The 23598-nt window shown below is 41.4% G+C and overlaps 1 protein-coding gene across 9 annotated transcripts in view; it reads right to left on the reverse strand.

The window, feature by feature from the left end:
• LOC111644671 (LIM and calponin homology domains-containing protein 1) overlaps window positions 1-23598 on the reverse strand; it is an 87551-nt gene that overhangs the window by 39413 nt on the left and 24540 nt on the right. For all 9 annotated transcript variants that reach the window (XM_087170249.1, XM_023393615.2, XM_087170250.1 and 6 more), the window contains exons 2-4: window positions 11600-11670; window positions 9060-9129; window positions 1082-1188 (exon numbers count right to left, since the gene is read on the reverse strand). In XM_087170249.1, coding sequence (XP_087026375.1) covers window positions 1082-1188; window positions 9060-9129; window positions 11600-11670 — 248 coding nt within the window. The remainder of the gene's footprint in view (window positions 1-1081; window positions 1189-9059; window positions 9130-11599; window positions 11671-23598) is intronic.

Consider the following 23598-nt stretch of genomic DNA (forward strand, 5'->3'; position numbering starts at 1 on the left):
TATATATATATATATATATATATAATAAAAAAAACACTACATGTACTTGGCTTTGTTACCAAGCAACAAAGTAGGAGTCATGGTTCAGTGAGTGATTTAAAGCCTCTCGTTGTGTTTGGACAGAGGCCGGTTGTGTCTCACAGATGGGCCATTGTTGCTTTACTGACACAGACTCACACAAACTTCCATTGACTCTCATTTACTTGTTTGTGTTGGCAGTGATCTGGCTGATTGTCTGATGCAGAGAATGGCACACAAAGAAAAACACACACAGCCAGTGTTACAGTCAATCTATTAACACATAACTGAAGTGTTCATCATCAACACTCAGTCCATCAACTTAATAAAACACACAAAAACAATGGCACTTTTGTCCCCTGTACTCCATTATGTTTTCTTTTGTTTTTAACCGTACTGAAGAGGATATTGGAAATTATTTTCCTCCCCACATGTCACATATTCTACCGTCTACTGGAAACTCTTAAAGCTTTACATCATGTTGTTTTGGAAGAACAGCACCCTCTTTCTGTTCTGTGCAGTAAAGCACAAAGCCACTAAACCTTTATTCAAAGAAACAAAAGTCTGAATTTGATTAGTTTAACATAATAAAAGTCTAAATTTGATTAAAAAGGGATTTTTCAAGGGAGACCTGGCTCAGACGGCCGCATTAAAACACTGTTGTGCCCATAAAAAATAATACAAACAACAATGATAGAGCCGTAATACTGTCACAAAGAGATCAAGAGTCCAGTTATAATGTGTAAGGACAGTCCAAGAAAACAACAATGTGCAGTTTTTCATTTACAACAGTCCAGTCCAATGTAATAGCCAGTAAAGGCCGTGAAACTCAATTATTTTTAGTCTTATTTTTACTTCTCAAATTACTATAATATAAGAATTATTATACAATACAGTCTTCAAATAACAATAACTTTCCTATAAACGACTCATGTCTCAACTTGGGGATGCTGTGCTTTGGAATAAAACTGAAAGACGTACACACACACACACACACACACACACACACACACAAACACACACACACACACACGTTGAGCAGTAAGGTAACACTGAGTCTTACTTGGCGGTGGGGCGTGTCGATGTGTCCTGCAGGTCTCCAGGGTCAAACAGCTGGGAGCCTTTCAATCCCAACTCCTCACAGCCACGGAGAAACACACTGAGGTTGTCCTGCACAAAACACACACACACACACAGAGTTTCATAAGGGTAAACACGCTGTTAGCAGACACAACAAGGCGAAGTGAGGTCAGGTCCATTCACTGCACAAGGTCTCAACTCAGATACACCCATCACACACACACACACACACACACACACACACACACACACACACACACACACACACACACACACACACACACTCTCTCTCTCTCTCTCTCTGATTCACTTTAAATACAATTACTGCAGAAAACATCCGAAAAATTCTGGCTTGTTAAGCATGTTACACACTGTTAAATCAAACATGGACACACACACACACACACACACACACACACACACACAGCTGAAGAATGACCTCTCCACTCAAATACTACATGACATAATGACTTTTCTAACTCTAACTTTCTGTCCTTAATATAAACACAACTCTAACAAACTTCAAACAAGTCTCAACCCTCAAACAACCATTTACAAACCTATGGACTGTCCTAATATTCCAAAAATGTCCTCACTAAAACATGTCCCTGCAAAGACACAAGTACAAGACCACACATCCGCAGATAATTCAATATCAAGTCAAGTTTCTCTTTATTTACTGCACATTAAGTCTCTGCCTGACACACACACACACACACACACACACACACACACACACACACACACACACACACACACACACGCAAACACCAACCTCTAAACAGTGTTTCAAGGTCTCTGTCAGACAAACACTAATTCAATTTAACTAATGTGAAGGAGGGTTAGTGTTTCTGTCTCGTGCGTACAAACATGCAAACACTCACAGTCTCTGCACCACATGTAAATTAGGATACCTGCTCCACGGAAACGTGACACCTCCGGTTTACATACGTCTCCTCTCTCAGATTTCTACAACTTTCCCTCTTCACCTTCAAGTGTTTCCCTTCTTCTTATGTATCTCTCCTCATTCACCTGCTTTTCCTCTCTCTCTCTCTCCGTCTCTGCTCTTCAGTCTCTCCCCATCTTCTCAGCCTTCCTTCCTCTCACATCTCTGCTCTCTGACAAACTCTTTGTTGGATGCAACCTGAGCTGAGCTCTTCTCTCTCGTTCCCAGGTTCCCCCTCTCTCTCTATTTGTTTCGGTGTCTCTCTATCATTCTGAGGGCCACAGCCAAAGCCCTTCCCTCTCTCTCTCTCTCAGGGTGTCACCATTTCCTCTCCACCCTGATTGTCCCAAGCACTCTCTCTCTCTCTATCACATCAAAACCCAAATAAAATGTGCTTATTTCTACATCCAGCATGCAAACATTCAGTATCGGCTACATCACGACAAAGTGCACAGACGCACAAAACGAAGAGACTTATTTACATGTACACACTCGCTGGTGTAAGAGTACATGCACGGCTCCAATCACACAAACACACTTGAAAACACACTTGTTCTCACGATCCTTTGCCATTTGTTGCAAAACACCTCCTCTGAACCCACCCTGCAGCTTCCTGTGTTTTTGGGACAGCACCATCTCTGCTCTCCTGGTGAGGCAACGCCACCCGCCCACACACACACACACACACATACACACATACACACACACACACACACACACACACACAGCTGATGAAGGTCATATTTGACTTCAAAATAAAGGGCTTTCTGTCCATTTGCATTCAATTAATATCAGTTTGGACTCTATTTAACAGCATTTTCCTGACATCAGAAATGAGTTATTACTTAGAACTTGAAGAGACTCCCCCTGGGTGTGGACAGCCTGCAGGAAGGACTACATCCAAATATGACCCAACTGTCCCAATTGGATGAGGTTAGTGGTAAAGAGTAACAACTGGGAGTATTTATTTCATACAGCGAGTACATAAGCAACCACCTGATACTTATTTATTTCCAGATCACTCATGTCCGACTCTGAGAAACATTTTCTCAGTGTCGGAAGAATCTGCCGAAGTGTTGGACAGCTTTCCGCTTTCGATATGTGCACTCAGTTAAAACACACAGGATATGATTTTGGAAGAGTCTGGTTTTAAGCATTTAATCCAGTTTTGTCTCTAATAGTATAAATGTTCAGGTTTTGGATTATAAACAGCAAAGCACAAAATATGACTGATTCAATAAGCAAAAATTTAATTCTGAAATATTAAATCCTCGTGAAACAAAGGCAGCAGTCAGAGCTCGACAGCAAGAATGAACACAAAAAAGTACAGTACATCTTTAAAAATAGACAGCGTCTCTGCTGAAGCACTGAATTTTAGCCGTAAAACCAAGATATACACAGTTCATGTGATTAATAGTCCAGCACTGTTATCTTCAGCTGACATATTAGGAAGTTAAAAAGTTACAGCCAACTTCTTCAGCTCCAACTTCAGCAGCTAAACAATCTCTATCCTCCATCGGCTGGTATTTTCTAACGGTCTGTGACAATAAACATCGAGATAAACCTCAACAAATGATTAAACTGGCTTATTTCATTTAGCGGGCGGTTGGAGAGAGAGAGTGTGTGAGTGTGTGTGTGTGTGTTTGTGAGTGTGTCTCAAGAAGTGAGTAGTGTAACTCGCGGTGAATTTAGAGGTCACTGCCACAGGAAACTGGGCGTCTACTGCAGCGACATGACTGACAGCTGAATGTGTTTGTAGAAGGATTAGGAGGCAAGAGGTGGACCTCCGACACAAAGCCTGTACACTCTGTTAAAAAAAAAAAAAAACTAAAAATAATAAATTTGGGCAAAAGTCATCCCCTGTGTGGAAATACAAACACTGTGGTAAAATCAACAAGTGAGAAAATTAAGCAATAAATTGTGAGCAAGGGAGACAAAGAACCACGTAAATAACATCTACAACCAAATCTAAACATGTTTCAATGTAAAATCTTTTTCAAAATCACCAAAGGTAAACATCAAATTACTGTGCCACTTATTCCAAGATCCAATATTACTGCCTGTGCTTATACTGCTGATTATTATTGTGTGATTTTATTGTACATGCACGTGTGTGACTGAGTATGAGGGAAAGAAAAAGAGCATGGGTTCCTCTAAACACAACCCTCACTGCAATCAGTGTCTGACTTCAACCACGATGAGACCATCGCGGTTTCTCAGGGAGGAGGAGCAGAGTTCACGCTCCTGATTTTAGATCTTGACAGGATCCACAAGAAAAGCTCAGTCAGGATGAGGAAAAGATATTTGCCCAATTCTTTCTGTCCCTGCCAAGGATAACACCCAAAAATAAGACGAAGGGAGTAAGAGGGGGAGAACCCAACCATGCTGCACATTATCTCAAATTTAAATATATATTCACTCTGCAGTTCACCTCAGACCAACGTGTTGATCCTTAAGACGAGACATCTGTGGTTTAAAGAACCAAAAACCATCCCAATGTAGTTTTACATCTCCTCTCTCAGGCTTCTGTTTGGAGCTCTAGTAACAGGTCAGTGAGCCAATCAGAAAATAGGAGGCTCTGAACCTCTCTTCTGATTGGCTGACTGAGTGATTGAATAAAAACACAGCAGATTTCTAGTAAAACACTCAGAGAAACCAAATCCTGCAAAGTTTGGATGGTGGGTCCATGTGGGCGGGGTTTGGGGCAAGGCTGAGAGTGGTGACTGCTTTGTTGTGACATCACAAAGTTACAGGAAGTCCTGACGGCTGGTTTTAAGGCTCAGTTTCTGAATACCAGACTGAATACTGCAACACAGTGCGACATCATCGGGTCAAAAGCTGCAGCGGCCAATCGAAGACATGTAAGCATACATTAATTACATGTTGTATATAATGTGGAACAGCAACTGGTTGCAGCTGTGATAACTTTACAGTTGAGAGTTGTTGTTTTGTTTCGTCGCCATTTTTGTTTTTATTGATTTTAGTTTTTTCACTGAATCAATATTTCTCACAGGAGACAACAATAAAGGTCAAACATTACAAAACAACAGCAAAATTATTGATATCCTAATGACAAATTTCATTATTTTGTTTTATATTAGTGCTAAAAAATTTGTCTTCAGCTTGACTGACATTAAATTTGGAGTTGATGCCATGCTTTAAATAGATGTCACCGCACAGATGCTAATAAAGCGTATAATCCTTAAACGCAGGTGAAAATTGAAAATCAATAAAGCTGTAATTGAAGGGGTTTTATGCAACAGTCTTAAGTTGTTTGTTAAATTGTTGTTTTTCACGTCCGTCACTGACACCGTTGCCGTAAACTGGATGTCTGTGAAACAACACCTTTTTAAGCATGTGAATTACTACCATTCACCTTTCAGGGCGATCACCAGTGTGTGTCTGTTTACACACCGTAAAACATGAGCATACCAGTCGACCCGGAGACGGCTGAGAACAGAGCACGCAACAACCAACCTGTTCAGAGCAACACGGAGCGATACAGGCCGAGCTGCAGAAGCACCGAGGTCGCTGCTCTAATTACAAAACAGCCAAAACTCCTCAGAGACTCGTTTTCCCATTAGCCCCCAAAACAGGAAGAGGAAGGGGGAGTAGCCTGTGTTTTATTACGATGGGCCAGATAACAGCAGACCCCTTGTTTATATGTTTCTCACCTCTCTAATCACAGCCCGGGGGGAGGAGAGAATTATGAAATTCTGAAGTATAAAGGGTCAAACTGTTCTAACATGAATACACCCAGAAGGTGTGATTTTTCCTTTTTTGAACTTTTATGTGTCGCCCTCAAACTACTTACGTAAACATGTTGTCTTCAGTGGATGATTAATTTGCCCCTTTGGGCCAATTAGCGATGGTCATGTTATGTTTTCTTGTCTGGTAATTGTCAGGCCTACACCTTTAAATAATAATGTTGTTGTTGTTACATGCATCAATCACTGGTGTTTGAGATAAGACGCAAACTACTGGTCACACTAACTAACAAACAGTTAAACAATCTTTAAAATAATAACCATCAAGCTGAATCAACTTCTCTCAAAAAAGTCATCGATTGAAGTGAAACTGCAAATTCAAATTTCAATTTTGGCTTCTTAAGAAAATTCAGAATCAAATGTTCAAATGCTTAAAAAACAAACAAAACTTCAATACTTTTCTGATTAGACTCCATTAGGCCACATTTAAAGGAAAACGATAGAATAAAGCTGCAGCAGAAACTGACTCATCACACAGTTTGAAATATCAGGCTTCTGGAGAAGATAGATAACAAATACTACCAAGATGGAGTGAGCACAGAACCTCTTGGGTTTCAAAGCTCTAACAGGACAATCAATTGTTATTCTAGCTGTGATTGTGCGGTGGAGAAAAAAAAAGGCCAGTAAAAAATGTGGCTGTGTGATTATCCGCCAGTTGTAAAAACCCAGAGAAGGCCCATTGGCAGCAATTAGTGACGCCACGAGAAAAGAAAAGCCATTTCAGCCCAAGACAGACTTCCTTGTCTGTTCTGTCATGCTGTCATCCAATAATACCCAGCTCCCCTTGCACCGTTTGTCTTTAAGTACTAAAACTTCTAATCACCTGTTTTTAAACTCTATTAATAGTGACCATAAGAATCTGATCTGTTCAACATCTTTGATCTGTGTTATTAAAACCACACTGAGGTTGCTGTAGTTGATAACAAATGATGATGTGACATTTTTATAATAAGAGATGAAAAAAGGATGAGCAACACATCTTTGCTGAGGAGTGAATTTTTAGAGCAAGAAATCTCAGAATAAGGCGAAGTAGCATATCAGTAAAACGCCATCGGGCAGATGCAACATGTATTATTCTTAATATTACATTTACAGATGCATTGATTCAACTTCTTCTCTCCTAAAAATGATTCCAAAAGCTCAAACTCAGGGGTATCTGTGAACATCGACCACCAAGCTTTAAAATCTGTGTCTCCTCATCGTGTGGAAATCACTGATATAATATGAAGCAAAGGGCCAGTGTGAAGCTGAAAACGGAGCAGTCAGTGGCCTCTTATTACAATTAATGTGAGTCATAATCAAATAGTGACACTGTCAGAGAAGCTGCATTTACATTACTGTGGTTCTGTCACGTCACGATTCATTTAAGGTCAACATCGATGACGATACCTTCTCTAAACTGGTGCATCAAGAACTAAAGTCACAGTTTTATTCATGATCTCTACTTTCTGTGTATTCTGTACAGCGACCTGTCATGGCGTCATCCCTCAACAAGATTGTCAACAAACCTTTTAACGTGAACGAACTTTACGCTGCACTAGGTCACACAATAGAGAGCGAATCAGGAAGGAGAGATTAAAGTACATTTAGCTCCAATACTATCAATTTTCTCTGTGCCCCACACATCGGTCCTGGTCCTGAAAGGCCACTTCATCCAGATGAAGGTCTTAGGACATCATGAAAGGGCTCCACTGTATCGCACTGTACTCCATTGAAATGGATCAGTGTTCAGCTCTAATGAAATCCACAGGCTCTCATTCAAAGCAGGAGGTGAACTTCCTTAAGATTCCTGAATAAAACCACAGACAACAACAATGTACAATATTCAGCTCAGGTTTTTGAGGCAGGGCATCTACTGTTTTACTGTACAACAAGTGAGCCGTGAAGGGCTCGGTGTCACACACGGCTGCTGATGGACACCTTGGCTGTGGTGACTGAAACTGACCTCTCAGCTGCAGGTATCTGTAATCAAACCCTGATAACACACCTGGTGGCTTCACCGGTGCAGCGGTTCCTGTAGAAGTGGGTATACTCTTAATTTAAAAAATAAATGCACAAACAGTGACATGTGACACTGAAATGTTTGCACATTGTCACTTAACTTCTGCTGCTTGACTTCAGGTTATGAAATCGACATTAGCCACAGAAGACATGCAGGTTTTGCATCAACACTGTCCCACAGACTGTAGGTTTAGACAAATACACCATTATGTATTTTGAGTGAACTATTCTCCCGCTTCCTTACTGTCTCTTGTCTCTTGGAAAAGCTGATTTGCAAAGATCGTGTAGCCACCATTTGTCAAGGGGCAGTTTGCAAACATCACTGGTCCTTCAAAGGCCTAATGCATGAATATAAGATATATTCAACCAACCTTGTATGTTCTGCACTACACCAATGGGGACCACTAAATCTGCACATTGTCACTGTATGTCTCCAGTCGTTGCCTGGGGTGAAACAGTAGTTCAATAGTAAACACAATTTGCTTCCTACACCACACTGGCAAAGAAGACAACAGTTAATTGGAGTTTGAAACTATCAATAAAGTTCAGGCTGGACGGGTTAACTTGCACAAATAAGTTGCAAATGCAGAATAATGGTCACTGTCGCTGCTTTGACCAAAAGCTAAAAGAGTATAGAAAGTTCATCTTTGTGAGGCTCCAAGCTCTTTGCTTGTGGCCGAACCACAAAGATCTGGACAAATCAGTTTCCTATGAGGGAGGAACTGCAGGGAAGCAACTGTTTAAGTGTCTGTAAGAGTGTCTTTTACGCGCAAATGTTCCTTATAAAGACGATCGACTACCAACTCGCTAACTCGTTTTCAAAAGCTCCTCAGGCCGCAGCTTGTTGTTGTGTTGCATTTTCTCTCCTACCACGTCGTATGACGGACAGATCGTTCCATCCAATCACCTGCCAAGTATCTTTTTGAAAGCGCTTGCCCTTTTCCCAAACAGTTTCCAAAGAAGCCGTCCCAGATGGTTCTGTGTATCAAACCATCTGGTGCTGAAAGAGTTTCAAACTCCAAAACATATATGCTACACAGTAATCTGGAAACAGACATAAACAATCATATATGAAGATTTGAGCTATGACGGGGCTGCAGGGTTAAGGTCAACTTTCTGCTTTGGAAAGCTGCGCAGGTATGAAAGCCCTGATCTCAAGTTACAATAGCTTAAAGAACAGTCCTCAGCTTTGGTGGAAAAGCTGTAAATGTGGGTTTAGAAAGGATGAGAACGGGTAGAGGACTCACCAGGCCAGCGATGGGTGTCGGAAGTCTGTTAATTTTCTTCACCAGGCCGGGTTTAATGGAACTCAGCAACCTAACAAGAAGCCAGACAGGGAAAACGACATCACAAGCTGAATTTGAATTAAAAAAAACAAACAAGTTACAATGTCTTTAAAAACTTGTTTTCATGACAAGTTAGGGATATTTGCAAAGTTGGAAGAGAGAAAAATAACTTCAGGCAAAAGAGATAAAGAGTGTGTGTGAAACGGAGAGTGTGTGTGTCTCTTCAGAGAAAGGAGGGGGGAGGGAGTCAGAAACATTTCTGACGGTCCCACAGTAGCGTCTGGAAGGTTAATAACCACACAGATCCTAAATCAGAGAGGAGAATCACTGCTGCTCCTTCCAGCCCCAGGGAGCTGTTAACTAGTTCCAGTGTACTTCATATCGCAGTGACATACACATGTGAGGAGACACGTCCTTCTGCTGTCAGACTGCAGTACATTCCTACAAAATCTACCAGCTTGTCAGTCATGAACAAGCAGTTTCAGCGTTCCCGCCTCTCCCTCTGTCTCCAGTTTCATCTTTTTGTGTGTGTTTTCATCGGAGAGGACACTGTAACGATTCAGCCCTGTAAAAAGGAAAAACCCACCCTCGGATACTCTTACACTATTAGATATCAGCGGTCCTGTGATGTTCATGGCATTCCAGCAATGAAATGCTGTCATTTCCCCTTTTAAGTGAACCCTTTTCCCTTCGTCTGCCTCATCTACTTCACCTCAGTTAGAGATTTCCTGCTTTATGTTTCCCAAAATAACTTTCAACAACCCCAGGAGAAGGCTGCTCTCGGCACTACACACAGTATGTGTAGGTGGGCAGAGCGAGCAACAGTGAAGACAATATTTCCTCTCTTGAAAAATGAGAATAATGCTGCAGTTTTCTTTTTCTTTTTTTGTTCTTCCCCCCACTCCAAGTTTCTCCCTGTAGGACAGCTGAGCATCAGTACAGATGGTTTTTATTTACAAAATAGATTTGGAGAAAAATCGATCAGTGCAGTTTTACTTGAGATGGAAATAACTCAAACATTAAAACCTTTTCTTTTATTCCCTGATAATTAGATCCTGGAGAGCGACAGCACCTCCAGATGCTCCGTGATATTCCAGAAATTCCAAAACCAGTCGGGACTCTGTTAAATTGGTCCTGATGTCTGTATTCACAATAAGGACAGTGTAAACACTGGGCTTGTGTAAGTGAACTTGGCACAGAGGAATGCAGAAGAGAGAAAGCGCGAGGGTCCGTGTGTGTTTTCAGTCTCATTTCGGCACCTCAGCTCGTTATTAGTGGGAGGACAAGAGTTCAAGTGTCACACTGGAGGACAATTCAACAGGACGCCAGTCTCTCTGATCACTGAACCGCAGCGTCGCAACAGCTCCGCGCAAGTATGAGAGGGAAAACCTGTTTGACCGCTAATGTCAACTTCTAATTAAGTGTAGTTATTCTAGGTTCGTTTTCCTCAACTTCCTCTGAACTGTCAGGATGTAATGATACTGAAACGAACACGCTGAAAAATGCAGAGCCTGAATTGTATTTAAATGGGTCACTGCTGTTAATGTAATAAAAATAAAATTCAGGAAGAAAATTAGTGAGTCCTCACTCGACCTATTTGCGAAAATAATGACTCGCCTTGCTCGCCCGCTCACAGATCTTCCTTTACAGCCTCTTTTTAAAAAAAAGGTACTATATGAAGGTTTTTGCTATCGCTACATGGCCAACGTTAGCATCAGATGTTTAATTACCTCAAAGAGTCTAGAAGAAACGATGCGAGTTCGGCATCAAACTTCATTCCTTTATTCACCAAGAGCTGTCTCCAGCAATCAGCCAGGTGAATTTTAACTCTTGTTTTGCTTCTGTTTCTATCACATCTTTTCTTCTACTGAAGTTAGCATGCTAACAAGCTAGCCCCGGCTACTTTGTGACACTGAGTCACTGGAGCATCCAGTCCTCAGTCCAACCTGAGGGGATGAATGAAGTTAATGGGTGTATTCTACCCCAGTGGTTATCAAAGTGGGTTCCTGGGGGTCCTCAGCAACAAGGGCAATAATTTATTCTCACTATAACTCCATCCATAAGCAACACAATGACAGAATGTATGATTATGTTGGTCACGGGTTTCAAAGCCTTTCTATTATAAAAGATCTAAAAGCAAAAACCTTATCACACGGGGGTCTGTGGTCATAATTTGTCAGTTTTGGGATCCTTGATGTGAAAAAGTTTGAGAAGCACTGTTCTAACCCTCTTGTCTTGTAAACACATCAATAGTTCAAGCTCTTGGCAAGCAACCATTAACACCATCATCACCACCAAGAAACCAGGCTTGGTGGCAGAGAAAACTTGCATATAGCACCTTTAAGTCACTATGGAAAACCGAATTATTTCAAAATAAAATCATGGTAAGAAAGCTTCATTTCCCCCAGGAGAATAAGAGCAACAAAAATAAAAGCTTAAGATACAGAGAGTAAACAATTTACATACTAAAGATAAAAATAAAGGTGGTAGTCAGAACTTACTCGCATAGCAGTATCCCATTCTCCAAACCGCCTCTGAAATCTTTGTCACCGAAACATCTTCCCGTCACAGCCTACGGAGAGAACAGAAGGAACGAGTTAACAAAATATGACACCGAGAGGATCGAAAACAAAAACATCATTTCAGTTTCCAAAAATCTAACGCCTCAACGCACGAAAACCAAGAAACAAGTGCAACAACCTTTATCGACACTCCTCTCACGTCTCTCCTTCACAGTAAATCCCGGGAGTGGTATGGAGAGGAGCACAAAGAGCTGCCGTATATCAAGTCTCTCTCTGGTTAACAGTGCTAAACGCTAACAAGCTTGACATAAGCCGCAATCATCCTGACCAAATGGCTCTTGCAGGCTAATGTGTTGTGACAGGGGATTTATCGGGCAATAGTTGTTCAGACCCTCTGAGGAGGAGAAGCTGCCTGTTTGCATGTATTTGCATGACTATAGTGCATCGTCAGGTATGCGTGCTCATTTGTGGACAAATAATACAAAACATATAGATGAGTCTTCTTAGCCACGAGCTATTTAAATGCACAAAAAAACCCTTGGCAGGCATACCTGAACATGTGCCAAAAAAGTACAAGCTTCAGTTGCAGCATAGTTTATTAAATTGCTGTTTTCTGCTCATGGTGTTTGAGCTTCAGCTGAAGTTTATAACCTTTCGCCTTCAGTCCTGCGAGTGAACAGGATCCCACATGAAGACACACACACAAAAACTTTTCAAGTGCAAACATAAACACCAACAGTGAAACAACTGCCTCCCACTCAAAAAAATATCTGCTGTTTCAGCACTTTTAGGACCAAGCCCACTTAAAATCCATTTATTCACACAAACACTGGCAGACATGTGGCCATAAAAAAGGAGGGACCCCTTTTGGACTGCCGGTCTGGAAGCCAAAACAATTACAAGATTAAATTTCCTGAGAGTTTCTTTTACATTTATTTGCACAGCTGTGGTGAAAAAAAAAAAGCGGGGAGCTGTAGAGCGTCTGGGCCGGCTGTGCGTTTGTGTCAGCTTCTTGGCTCGTCGTGGAGCCTGGACCTGTTACAAAAGAAATGGACTGCTGTATGTCAGCATGTAGGCCAACGGTAGGCCTCATTTCTGCCGCTGAGGTCGCAGTGAGGCGTCATGTTTGGTGTTATGGAGCTGGACAGACAGAGAGGCAGATAAAGATAGACAAACAGAGACAAACCAAAAGTGGCACAGACTTTCCCTGTGTGCTGACATTTAGTTATTCACGGCCACCATTCCCTACTGCGGCAGCACTTGTGAACAGGACTTTGTGCGCCTGCTGCTAAACGGCACGAAAGCGATGAGTGAAGCCCGAGTGTGAGACCTCAAAGTCTGTCTCACAGTACGAACATATGGTGCACAAAACCCACGTTCTACGATTTCAGTATCTGAACTTGACATGGAGGAAGACATTATATCATCTGTTGAATTAAGCATCAACGGGCAGCTAGGTGTCAAACTTCAAAGGCAAAGAGGAAATGCTGCTGGACAAACAAAGACACTGCATTGATTTCTCCATCTGCTCCTGACAATACATTTATATCTAAAATAATATAGTTTGACATCTGTCCACAGGCAACACACTCTGCCCAGCGGCTCCTCTAAAGCTCAATAGTCAACACCCTTCATCTTGTTTGCTGATCTGTACAAAAACCAAAGAATAAAAACATAACTTTCTGGATTTACAGAAGCATGTGATGGAGTACAGGTGTCTCTCAACACAGGCTACGCCAAGTTCAGACTCTTGTACTTGGTTGAACTCGACATGTTTAAAAAGTTTAGTCCAGACTCCCGTGGACGTGGGGACTGTTTGCAGTTGGAACAGCAGCGTTCTTGCCAATATCAGCAGCTCAGCTGGGTATTACACTTCAACACAATTGTTCCTGACTGTACTGTGACAAAATAAAATGGGAAAAATAGTAGTGAGTGTAGTGAAAAATACACTACATAGATAAAAATCTAAAGAAACCCAAAATGGACCGCACTGACTCTGCTCCTGTTTGTTTATATTTATTCTAGTTTTTATTGAAATGTAGTGGTATATCTGAACATATAAGAAACCCACTGTTGTTAAACTGTCCAACAAATCAAGTATTTATTATGTACTCAACTTCGTCTTCCCAGGAAAAAACTGGCAGCAACTCTCTCAACTCTGAGACCAAAAATTCATCAGATAACTGTCTCACTTGGCAGGTGGGTTCCTCACATCTCAGTACTTGGTCTGTAACTGATGACATTTCACAAGTACAGAGAAGAACGCAGATTGAGAGAGGCCTTGTCACTTGGTTGGGTGGAGTCACTTCCTGGAGTCTTGTTGTCATTTTAACCTTTGGTTTTGTATAGATTAAACATAATGTGTTAATTACTGATCTTTAGAGGTTTTGTTCGGTGGATTTTGTCAGCTGTTTCCCCTCCTGTTTTCAGCCTTTATGCTAAGATAAGCTAACTGGCCACTGGCTCCAGTTACATATTTATATGCAGAAGTGATAAAGGTGTCAAACTTCTTCTTCTAACTCGAAGTAAGAAAGACACATTTACAGTCTGGTAGAGCTAGTCTAACCTTAAAAGTTTATATATGTACTATTTAACACAGGCAGCTTAATGTCGCTAGACTGCAATTTATCAGTTAACAGAGAGAGCAGCAGGATTCATAGTAATTATCTCCCTCCTCTCCTACCTCCTGCCTTTTCCACTGAGCTTCAGTCTAAAGTTACTTGGCCAGAAAAATGTCTTTGGCTCTGCCCCGTGAGGTTTAACTTAATCAATATGATTAATTCTTTCTGCAGATCTGCCACACAGGAATAACTTGTGAAATAAAAAAAAGGTGGGGTCTTCTGTGTGCAACTGTATGACTATATGAGAGCAGACTGCAGATCCAGCTATTAGTCAATAATATTTCCACATTTTATTCACTCAAGAGCGACATTTCCAGATCTTATGTTACACAGTGATATTCTGTGGTCTTGTACATGAAGGAAAAATAATCCCAGATCTACTCTCTAAGTGTGCAATCCCAGGATTAATACATTACAGAATATCGTTCCCTGGTTTTGCTCATAAGAGAGTAACTTCTCATGCTTTGATCTCAAGATTCGGCGGCCTAGATACTTTTATATCTGCAGCTTAAAAAACTCTGCAGCTGAGCAGATGACCTTGATTTAGGTGCTCCTCGATAAATGTGTCAGATGGATATTGGTACTGTGCTTTCTAAAGCCAGATGACCCTTTTACTTCTCTGACATCTAGCGGTCACCGTTTACCCAGAACCCCCTCGCCACGCAACAAATATGGTCAGGCTTTGATCATGTCTTGCTCACGAACATAAAATCGGAGGAGAGGAAGAATGCAGAGGTTCAACCTGTGTGCTTTGAGTTACAGAACAGCCTCGATGACAACTAGGTCAGCTCCTCACCAGCCTTGTTAATGAGTCTGAGTGCACAGGGAGATTATAGTGTCACACCACCTTTACAAAGATTGGTGTGCAGTTTGAGGGCAGATATCAGAGTGCAGCAAAAAAGGGAGAAAAACTCTGTAACTCTTCTGAATAAAAAATCCTTACGGCAATAAATAAGGCTTAGAGGTTTTTCTACAGGTGGTATTACGACGTTCCAATTGGAAACACAGAAACTGCTCATACTCATAATTTCATAAGAAAAATGAAATTATGAAACCTCAAAATCTGTCTTCTGTATTTGAAATATTTTTTCCACATCCAATAAATCCCAATCACTGGCCTCTGGTGGGCCCGAACCTCCTGGTGAAACCCAGTGTCTCAAAGGTTAGCTCTATTAATATTCTGTCCTATGGGGCGCATGCACATTAACATAAATTACACACTTCTCTTCTGGCTCAAGGCACAGAACTGAACTGTAGAAAGTGGAAGGGATTCGCTTTTCACATTATCTTGCTGCTCTCTGGCAGCTGACTGCAGAGCTGCTAAGGACCGTGATTCATGTACATCTGCTGCTCCCATAAGTATCATCCTGAGCTAAAGAGCACACGAATCTCCCGTCCGAGCCAGAGGCAACGCTCAGTTTGAGAAAAACACATAATTGAGCAACATGTAATGCAGACCTGATACATTTCATTGTTATCTTTTTACAAATCAAATTAAATTTATTTGAAGTGTTGACCCATAAGAAGATATATATTTGTGATTTGAATCAAAAACCATCTCAGTGTAGTTTTACACCTCCTCTCTCAGGCTTCTCTCTGGAGCTCTAGAAACAACAGGACGGTGAGCCAATCAGAAGGGAGGAGGCTCTGAGCCTCTTTTCTGAATGGCTGATTGTTTTCTGAGCACTCTAATAAAAATACAGCAGATTTCAGGTAAACCAAATCCTGCAAGGTTGGATCGTGGGTCCAGGTGGGCTTGGGGCGTGGTTGAGAGTGGGGACTGCTTTGTTGTGACATCACAAAGTTACAGGAAGTGCTGACAGCTTGTTTTAAGGCTCAGTTTCTGAATTCTTTGTGCATTTCTCTGTGGATACTTCCTTTTTATTATTAATGTAGAACCTAGACTTGCTATATAATCAAACAACACATGGAAATCTACCTTTATACAATATGGGACCTTTAGGTGAAACTTAACCAGACCCTCCGGCACTCACTGTTAATGTTACATCAGGAGACTGATTGGCCGGTGGGCTTACAGCATATGTGTAGAGCGCGTTAGCTTGCTGACTAATAAAACCTCCTCATTCACAGAAAGAAGCTACAGCTACAACACTATAAAAGTTTAGGTAGCAGATTCCTTTTGCATGCAAGGAAGTGTTGTAGGTTAAGTGCACAGTGTACAGAAAAAAACATAAAGCCATTTGAAGTGGCCATTAAACACTAAATCAGAAATCCCAGCAACCTCATCAGCATCATTTCTAGTAAAGGAAGTAATAAAATACCCACAGATGACCACCAAGACTAATGTATTACCATTTCCTGATCACAAAACAAACATTCGTACAGGAAGATTAAGGTAAGAAAGAGTCTCAGATAGAATTTCGAATTTTTTTTTTTAAAAAGACACCTCAATGGAAAGATGCATCTGAAAAACACTAGACAATTCTGCATGTGTTTTCAAACCACCGTGGGGTCATATGAGGGAACTCAATTAAAAAGAGGAATGTGTCGCCTTTGTTGTTTTCAGTGGAATGTCGCCTGCATTGTTTCACAAACAATCAAAAGATGCTGGTTGGCTTTTCTTTTCCTTTTTTTCCTCCCTCCTTTTCACTTCCTTCCTCTTGGAAACCCTTCATGTCCAGACTGAAACCACTCTCATGGATTCTCATGTCCAGAGCAGCCATCACTATCACCACAAAGAAAGGAAGTCTCTGTTGGTTTAGAAATGCATGAATGAACTTTGAAGAAGCAAATGTAGCTTTTTGCCAAATCCTCTTCCCCTGAGGGAGAAGTACTGTGTGAATTTTATTTTTTTTGCTTTGATGAATTATAAAACAGAAAAAACCCCAATGAAGTTTTAGCATGAAAACTCCCAGGAAACATTGCTTTCATGTTCTGAGAGATAAAACATCAATGTGATGAGAAGAGACTCCTCTACAGTGGAATCACGGACCACAGCTCAAAAGACACTCATGTATCGTTGCCACTAAAAATACCAGTTTTTCGAACAAGATACAGCTGAAACACTGGCACCACGTTTCAAGTCACAACAACAAGCAAATCAAGAGCTTTCCGTCATGACAGTATCAGTACTCCATGTCTGAACTAGCTTAATGCAATCCCTCCACCCTGAGGGCCTTCCAAGGAAAACAGATCTATGGCACCGCGGCGGTAATCTCAGAGGCCCCGCATTGGACGGCTACCTGTCCCAAATTAACGACCAATAACTCAAGGTTTTGCAGACAGGCTGGTTTCCGTGACTTGGGGAAGTAAAACACTACTTACTTCAAGGCCCTGAGGCGAAGTGCGATCAGCCTGTTAAAGAGTTGACAGCTGTGAGCTCAAGGGCTGGCAAACATAAACAAGAGACATGTGCTCCCAACCTACAGGCTCGCCTCACCGTCACACGCCTGCTCTACAGACAAAAGCCTTCTACTTTACAAGATGTTGTCTTAAGGGTGTTGCATAATCCTGACCGAATCCAACGCCCTGCGTCCAAGTTCAAGAACACATGTAAACACGTCTTCTGGCCTACAGCTAATAATCTCATTAATTCAGTTTGGCAAGAGAACTTTAATCTGTAAATGCTTCTGGTTTCCACTTAACAGTGCAAAAACAACAATGTGCAAACCTGGCCGTCCAGTAACACTAACTTCATGACATGAGCAGGAGGAACAGAGACAGACAATACCACTGATGCATCATTTGTATAGTCTAGTGTCTTCTCCCAGCAAGAGACTGAACAATAAAACCACTCAAATTATTCTATATTGCAGAAACTAAATCAACACAGAGACTCAGACTGAGCCGCTGCGTCTTCATCATCAGACGAAAGATAGAAATCTTGCCTTTGGCTTTTTGAGAAGTCGGATTTGATGAAAAAAAGAAATGTCCCAAGACAAACAAAAGTATTGAAATTGGTAACATCTGACTCTTCATATGGGGATGGGATGGGGATGGGGGCTCTGGCTGAGAGTCCCCTCAACTTATGGAGCCTCAACAAGTTCAGCCAAAGGTCATGAGTGGTATCTGCCTGCGATCAATCATCCAGACCTTTTCACAAGCGGCCACCGCTGCCACCGCTGCGGGGATCCTCTATTGTGACTGTGGACTGTTTGCTCTGCGCTCGGCGTGCTGGCATGTCGGTGGATGGACTGAGGGAGGGACAGCGGAGAGTGGGGAGCTTGTCAGCTTCTTATGTTTTTAAGATTATTTTGTGGCCCTTTTCTTGCCTTAGACAACAACAGTACAGGACATGCAATCAAGGTTTTCAGCCTGATATGTATCCTAACATCTCTTCCACCCCCAGTTTTGTATGTTTTATGTTTCCTAGAATACATTACAAATCAATACAATAAGAAAATACAAAACATTTGAGCAAATAGTGAAATAGTGAATCCAATGTGCATCTATTTTGATAAATAATTAGTTGTTTAAGTCATTTTTTTTTAAGTTAAATGACAAATCTCCTTAAAGATTTGCTCCTTTTCTCCGATTAATTTGTCTAATCTGAGTCGTGACCTTGTGTTCTGGGAAACTGTGACCAAAGAGATCAAACAATTCATCAAGAAAATACATTTTTTGATAATGAAAATCATCTCTAGTCGCAGCCCAACATAAAATTGATTTTCCATCTCACTGAAGTCGCCCCTGAGTGAGACAATCTGCACCTGTTTACTTACAGGAGATCAACAGAAATGATCACACAACATAAAGATGCTACAAAGACATTACAGAAATACAGGACATATCATTGGGGATTTGCTGTACGACACATTCACAGTCAAACAGTGAGATACAAATGCTGTTAGAAACTCTCCTATCCAGACAGCAGGCAGATGCACTTAAGGCATCTGGGGCCAATGTGGGTCTGGAAAACAGAATAGCTTGTGTATCTTTTTCCTCCTTGCCTAATTTTAGCATGCATCATGAGGTTTCCCTGAGTTGGCAGAGCTTTTATAAGATTTGGGCTAATATCGGATCATGCCCCTAAAGCCCGCATGGCAGATCACCACTAAATCACTGCAATCAGTTGCAGATCCAACCATTCACCATGTCCGACTGATCTGGAGACCGTGACGCCAGCGGTGGAGTAAAGCACATTCACACAGTCTAGAGACAAATCTATGTGAACTCTGACTGGTATTTATTAACGGATGCAAACACAAAGATACACGGACCATCCCATTGGACCACATGTATAAAAACTCTTCACTCACTCACTCACCCACCCAACCACCCACCCAACCACCCATCCACGCGCTCACAGACACACCAGCACAGACGTTTGATGTCAGCGTGTGTTTACAGGAGGCCGACTGCAAACATCCCAGTTTTTATTTTGGCGGGAGCTGAGACAGACCGCTGCGAGGAAGCAGCTGAATTCTTAAATCAAGCGAGCTGAGCTGGAACCACAACGAAGTCGCTGCCCAGGCCAGAGACAATGAACAAAAGGGTATTATGAAACAGGGATCATCACAGGTAATGACAGTTAATAGAGCATAATTGGCAGGGTATTATAGAGTGGAATCAGCACTGGACCGCAACAGTCCAATCCCAGAACTGGACCACGGCTGCTGAGGGGAATATTTATGTGGTGATTTGATGACAGCCTCCTAATTAGTATCAATCTGTTGTGATAGATGACCGTGTTTCACAGACTAAAACTTGCAATAGCTAACATCTTGAAAGACCACCTCAAAGGATAAGAGTAATGACCTCTGTCAGAAAAGTAGACCTAACTTTAATTCAAAAAGGTATTCAGCTACAAAAGGCGTCATACCGTTTTCTAACAGAAAGACAACATAAGAAAAATTATGCATGGGACAGAAGGTTATGCAAGACCTTTGTACTGGATTAGCACAAGTTTACCATTCACATGTGCCAACCACTCGCTGCAGGCAGCAGCAATCAATTAGGTTGATTTGTGGTCGTGGAGAGCACAATAAAGGGAAAGGAAGACATAAATAAGTGTGCTGGTCAACAGTGGAGGAAAATCACTCCGAGCCAGATCAGTTTAACACAAGTGCCATTTTACATTGTTTCCAGAAACAACATTTTAAGTGAACACTAGCAGATTCTTTGTCAGGAGTTTATAGTGTATTCAAGTTTTTACAATATCTTACAGTGAATAATGTGAGGAGCGAGCTCGACTCTGGATTGACTCCTTTTCAAATTCCTCCCTGATTTTCATGTATTAAAAAACACAAACAACAATTTCGACTGTTGCGCTTTCGTTTTAGTTAGAAAAGCACAAATGTTCCCAGGCACACGGCGAATCCTGTGAGAGTCATCTGGCGTGGGAAACCTTACACAACCCCCCGATTAGTCATGTACTGCTCCCACTCAGCGAGACGCACTGGTTTCATCTGAGCAGAAGCTTCATTGTATTTACATGTTGGACTGTAACTGTCATCTGACACTCGCCGGGAGCAGCTGATGCCATGTTCTAGGGCTGCAACGATCAGTCAATAAATCAATTAGTCCCCCCAGAGGAAATTAATCTGCAATTATTTTGATTATAAAATCATTTTTAAGGTCATTTTCAAACAGAAATGCCAAATATTAGATGGATTTTACATCCTTTCCTTGTCTTACATAATAGTAAACTGAAAATCTTTTGGTGTTGGACTGTAACTCGAGCAAAACGAAACATCTGATGACGTCCCTTTGGGCTTTATTGGTTTTATGGACCAATAAAAAATAATCATCAGTGCCAGCCCTTCTGTATTCAGTACAAAGGGGCAGGAAGTTCAGGTTCTCACTGAGGATGATGATTGAGGTTAAAGGAGCTATTTGTAAGTTTTGTGCTAAATAGCTAACGTTAGCATTAACAGCTGTTTACTTATCAGTCTAGAATAAACCTTGTGAGTTCAGCAACAAACTTTATTCCTTTACTCTCCAAGCGCTGTCTCCAGCGGTTGAAAGCAATGCCAATGTTAATTCTTGTCTCTATCACATCTTTTCTCCTACTGAAGTTAGCATGCTAACCAGCTAGCCACATTCTCTGGAAGCAACTCATTGCAGCCTCCAATCTGCCCTGAACACAAACATTACAAATAGCCCATTTAAACCAGTGACCCTCTGGTTACTGAACAGTCTCACTAACAGCTGAAGATGAATGCCGTAAACAGAAACACCAAAGCATCCTCTGGCCTTATGTTCAAGTTTATGCAAAAAAGACACTAGATTCTGATTCTGTTTGCCGCTGTTTATTTTAACCACAACTAATGAGACCGCTTCTTCTTCCAAAGCAACAGAGAAACATTTTAAACAATCAAGGAAAACAACACTCACTGTCACGCTAATTTGGAGACGCTGAATTAACAGCATCCCTGGGACCACTTGCCTGTCAGCTGCACCGGCCTGCAGGAACACATCTCCCCAGAGCGAGGCTGTTTTCAATGTCACACCTTGTATCTGTAGAGACTAGCCCACTGTTGACCTGATGGAGCTCTGAATGAAAGTCCGTCTGCTGTTTGTGTTCACACTGTAAATCTGGAGACCACCTGGAAGTCTGGCCCACATGTGGCTGAATTCCCTCACTACAATATGTCACTGTAGACCTTTATTTAACGGATGAAAAAACACTTCACTCTTTCAACACAGACAGAAAGAAAATATAAAAATAGAAAGTTAATATACTCTCATATGTTCGATATAAAAACGAAAACAAAACATGGACAGAAGGCAGACAAGATGAAATACTGCAGATGAAATATTTCTAAGGTGGGTTTACTGTTCTCATTTTACAGTGTAGTGTGTATTGCATATGTTGTTATGATTATTAAGACTGCTCTCCATGATGCAATTATTCTGCAGTTTCGTTCATCAGTAAACTTGCACCAGGGCAGAGATGATGTGATCCCCTCGAGCTCTTGTGTCTCCTGTTGTTTTGACACGTACACATCAAAGCGCTCGACTGCCAGACCTCATTTAAAGGTGACAGAACCAGCTTATTATCACACAGCCACACAGCTTTGTAGCAGCGTTTGCAACTGTACATCACAGCTGACGTTCTGGGGCTGTGTAGACTCCTTTATAAACCCTTCTGAACATTCACTAGTCATCTGCGGAATCATCAAATAAAGAAAATAAAATAAAATATATATATACAAATCAAAATTAAAAATCAAAATCTATATTAATGCTGTGAAAGTATCAAAGCCTCAGTCCACAGAAAAACGAACACAGCCTGTATTCAGAAACTGTGCCTTAAAACCAGCCGTCAGGACATCTGTAACTTTGTGATGTCACAACAAAGCAGTCACCGCTCCTCAGTCACGCCCCAAGCCCCGCCCATCTGGACCCACCATCCAACCTTGCAGGATTTGGTTTCTCTGAGACCTGAAATCTGCTGTATTTTTATTCGCTTACTCAGAAAACAGTCAGCCAATCAGAAGAGAGCCTCCTCTCTTCTGATTGGCTCACAGACCTGTTGTTCCTAGAGCTCCAGAGAGAAGCCTGAGAGAGGAGATGTGAAACTACACTGAGATGGTTTTTGGTTCTTAAAACCACAAATATATCTTCTCATGAATCAACACTTCAAATAAAACAGGAAAAGTGTAAAATATGGAGCTTTAAAGACAAAAGCTGCCATAATGTTATATCCTTTGTTTTTGTTTTTTTTTTAAGTATAATGTACATTAGTGCTGGCTACCCTGTCTGTAGCGCTGTTCCATGTCACTGCTGATAAAATCCATGTTCCGTTCTCGAGAAACTGATCAAGATAACATTAAGTTTTTATATCCAGTATAATGCCGACCACTTATTCTTATCAACCCCTGCAGACAAACATGTCCGCAAGCAAAGCAAGTCCGTCACCTGCTCATGATTAGGAGGAAAATGTGCACACCACGCAATGTACGCGCACACACACACACACACACACACACACACACACACGAGCAGAAGCTGTCATATTCAACTAAACACTCTGTGACAGTAATTCCCAAAGACAAGCGAGGAACTTGGAGTTGGAGAAGTTTTCCAGACTTGGCTCAGCCTTCGCCTCTAACTTCGACAGAGCGATGAATCAAAGGCTTCTTCTTCTCAAGAGAGAGGAGAGCCATGTGACGCATCAATGCTAACAATGCTGCAGTGACACACAAGTTCAAAGGTCAAATTACAACTCTTTGATTCTGAGTTTCTTTGTCTCTCTCTCACTCTCTCTCAGTGAGAAGTGGAACAAACGAGCTACTGCTAATTCTCATTTGACACACGTCATTCCAAGGATGTTGAGAGTCACCTTTGAAAAAGAGCAAATTCTTACCCTTTACTGCATCAATCAAACTTTAAAGATATAGTGTCGGTGTTAAAAGAACCTTGCTGTTACATTCCCCCCCATAGGTGAATGTA

Source organism: Seriola lalandi, unplaced genomic scaffold (assembly GCF_002814215.2).
Source record: "Seriola lalandi dorsalis isolate HSWRI2012SDOR001 ecotype SW California unplaced genomic scaffold, Sedor1 jcf7180002054940, whole genome shotgun sequence".
NCBI classification, from domain to species: Eukaryota; Metazoa; Chordata; class Actinopteri; order Carangiformes; family Carangidae; genus Seriola; species Seriola lalandi.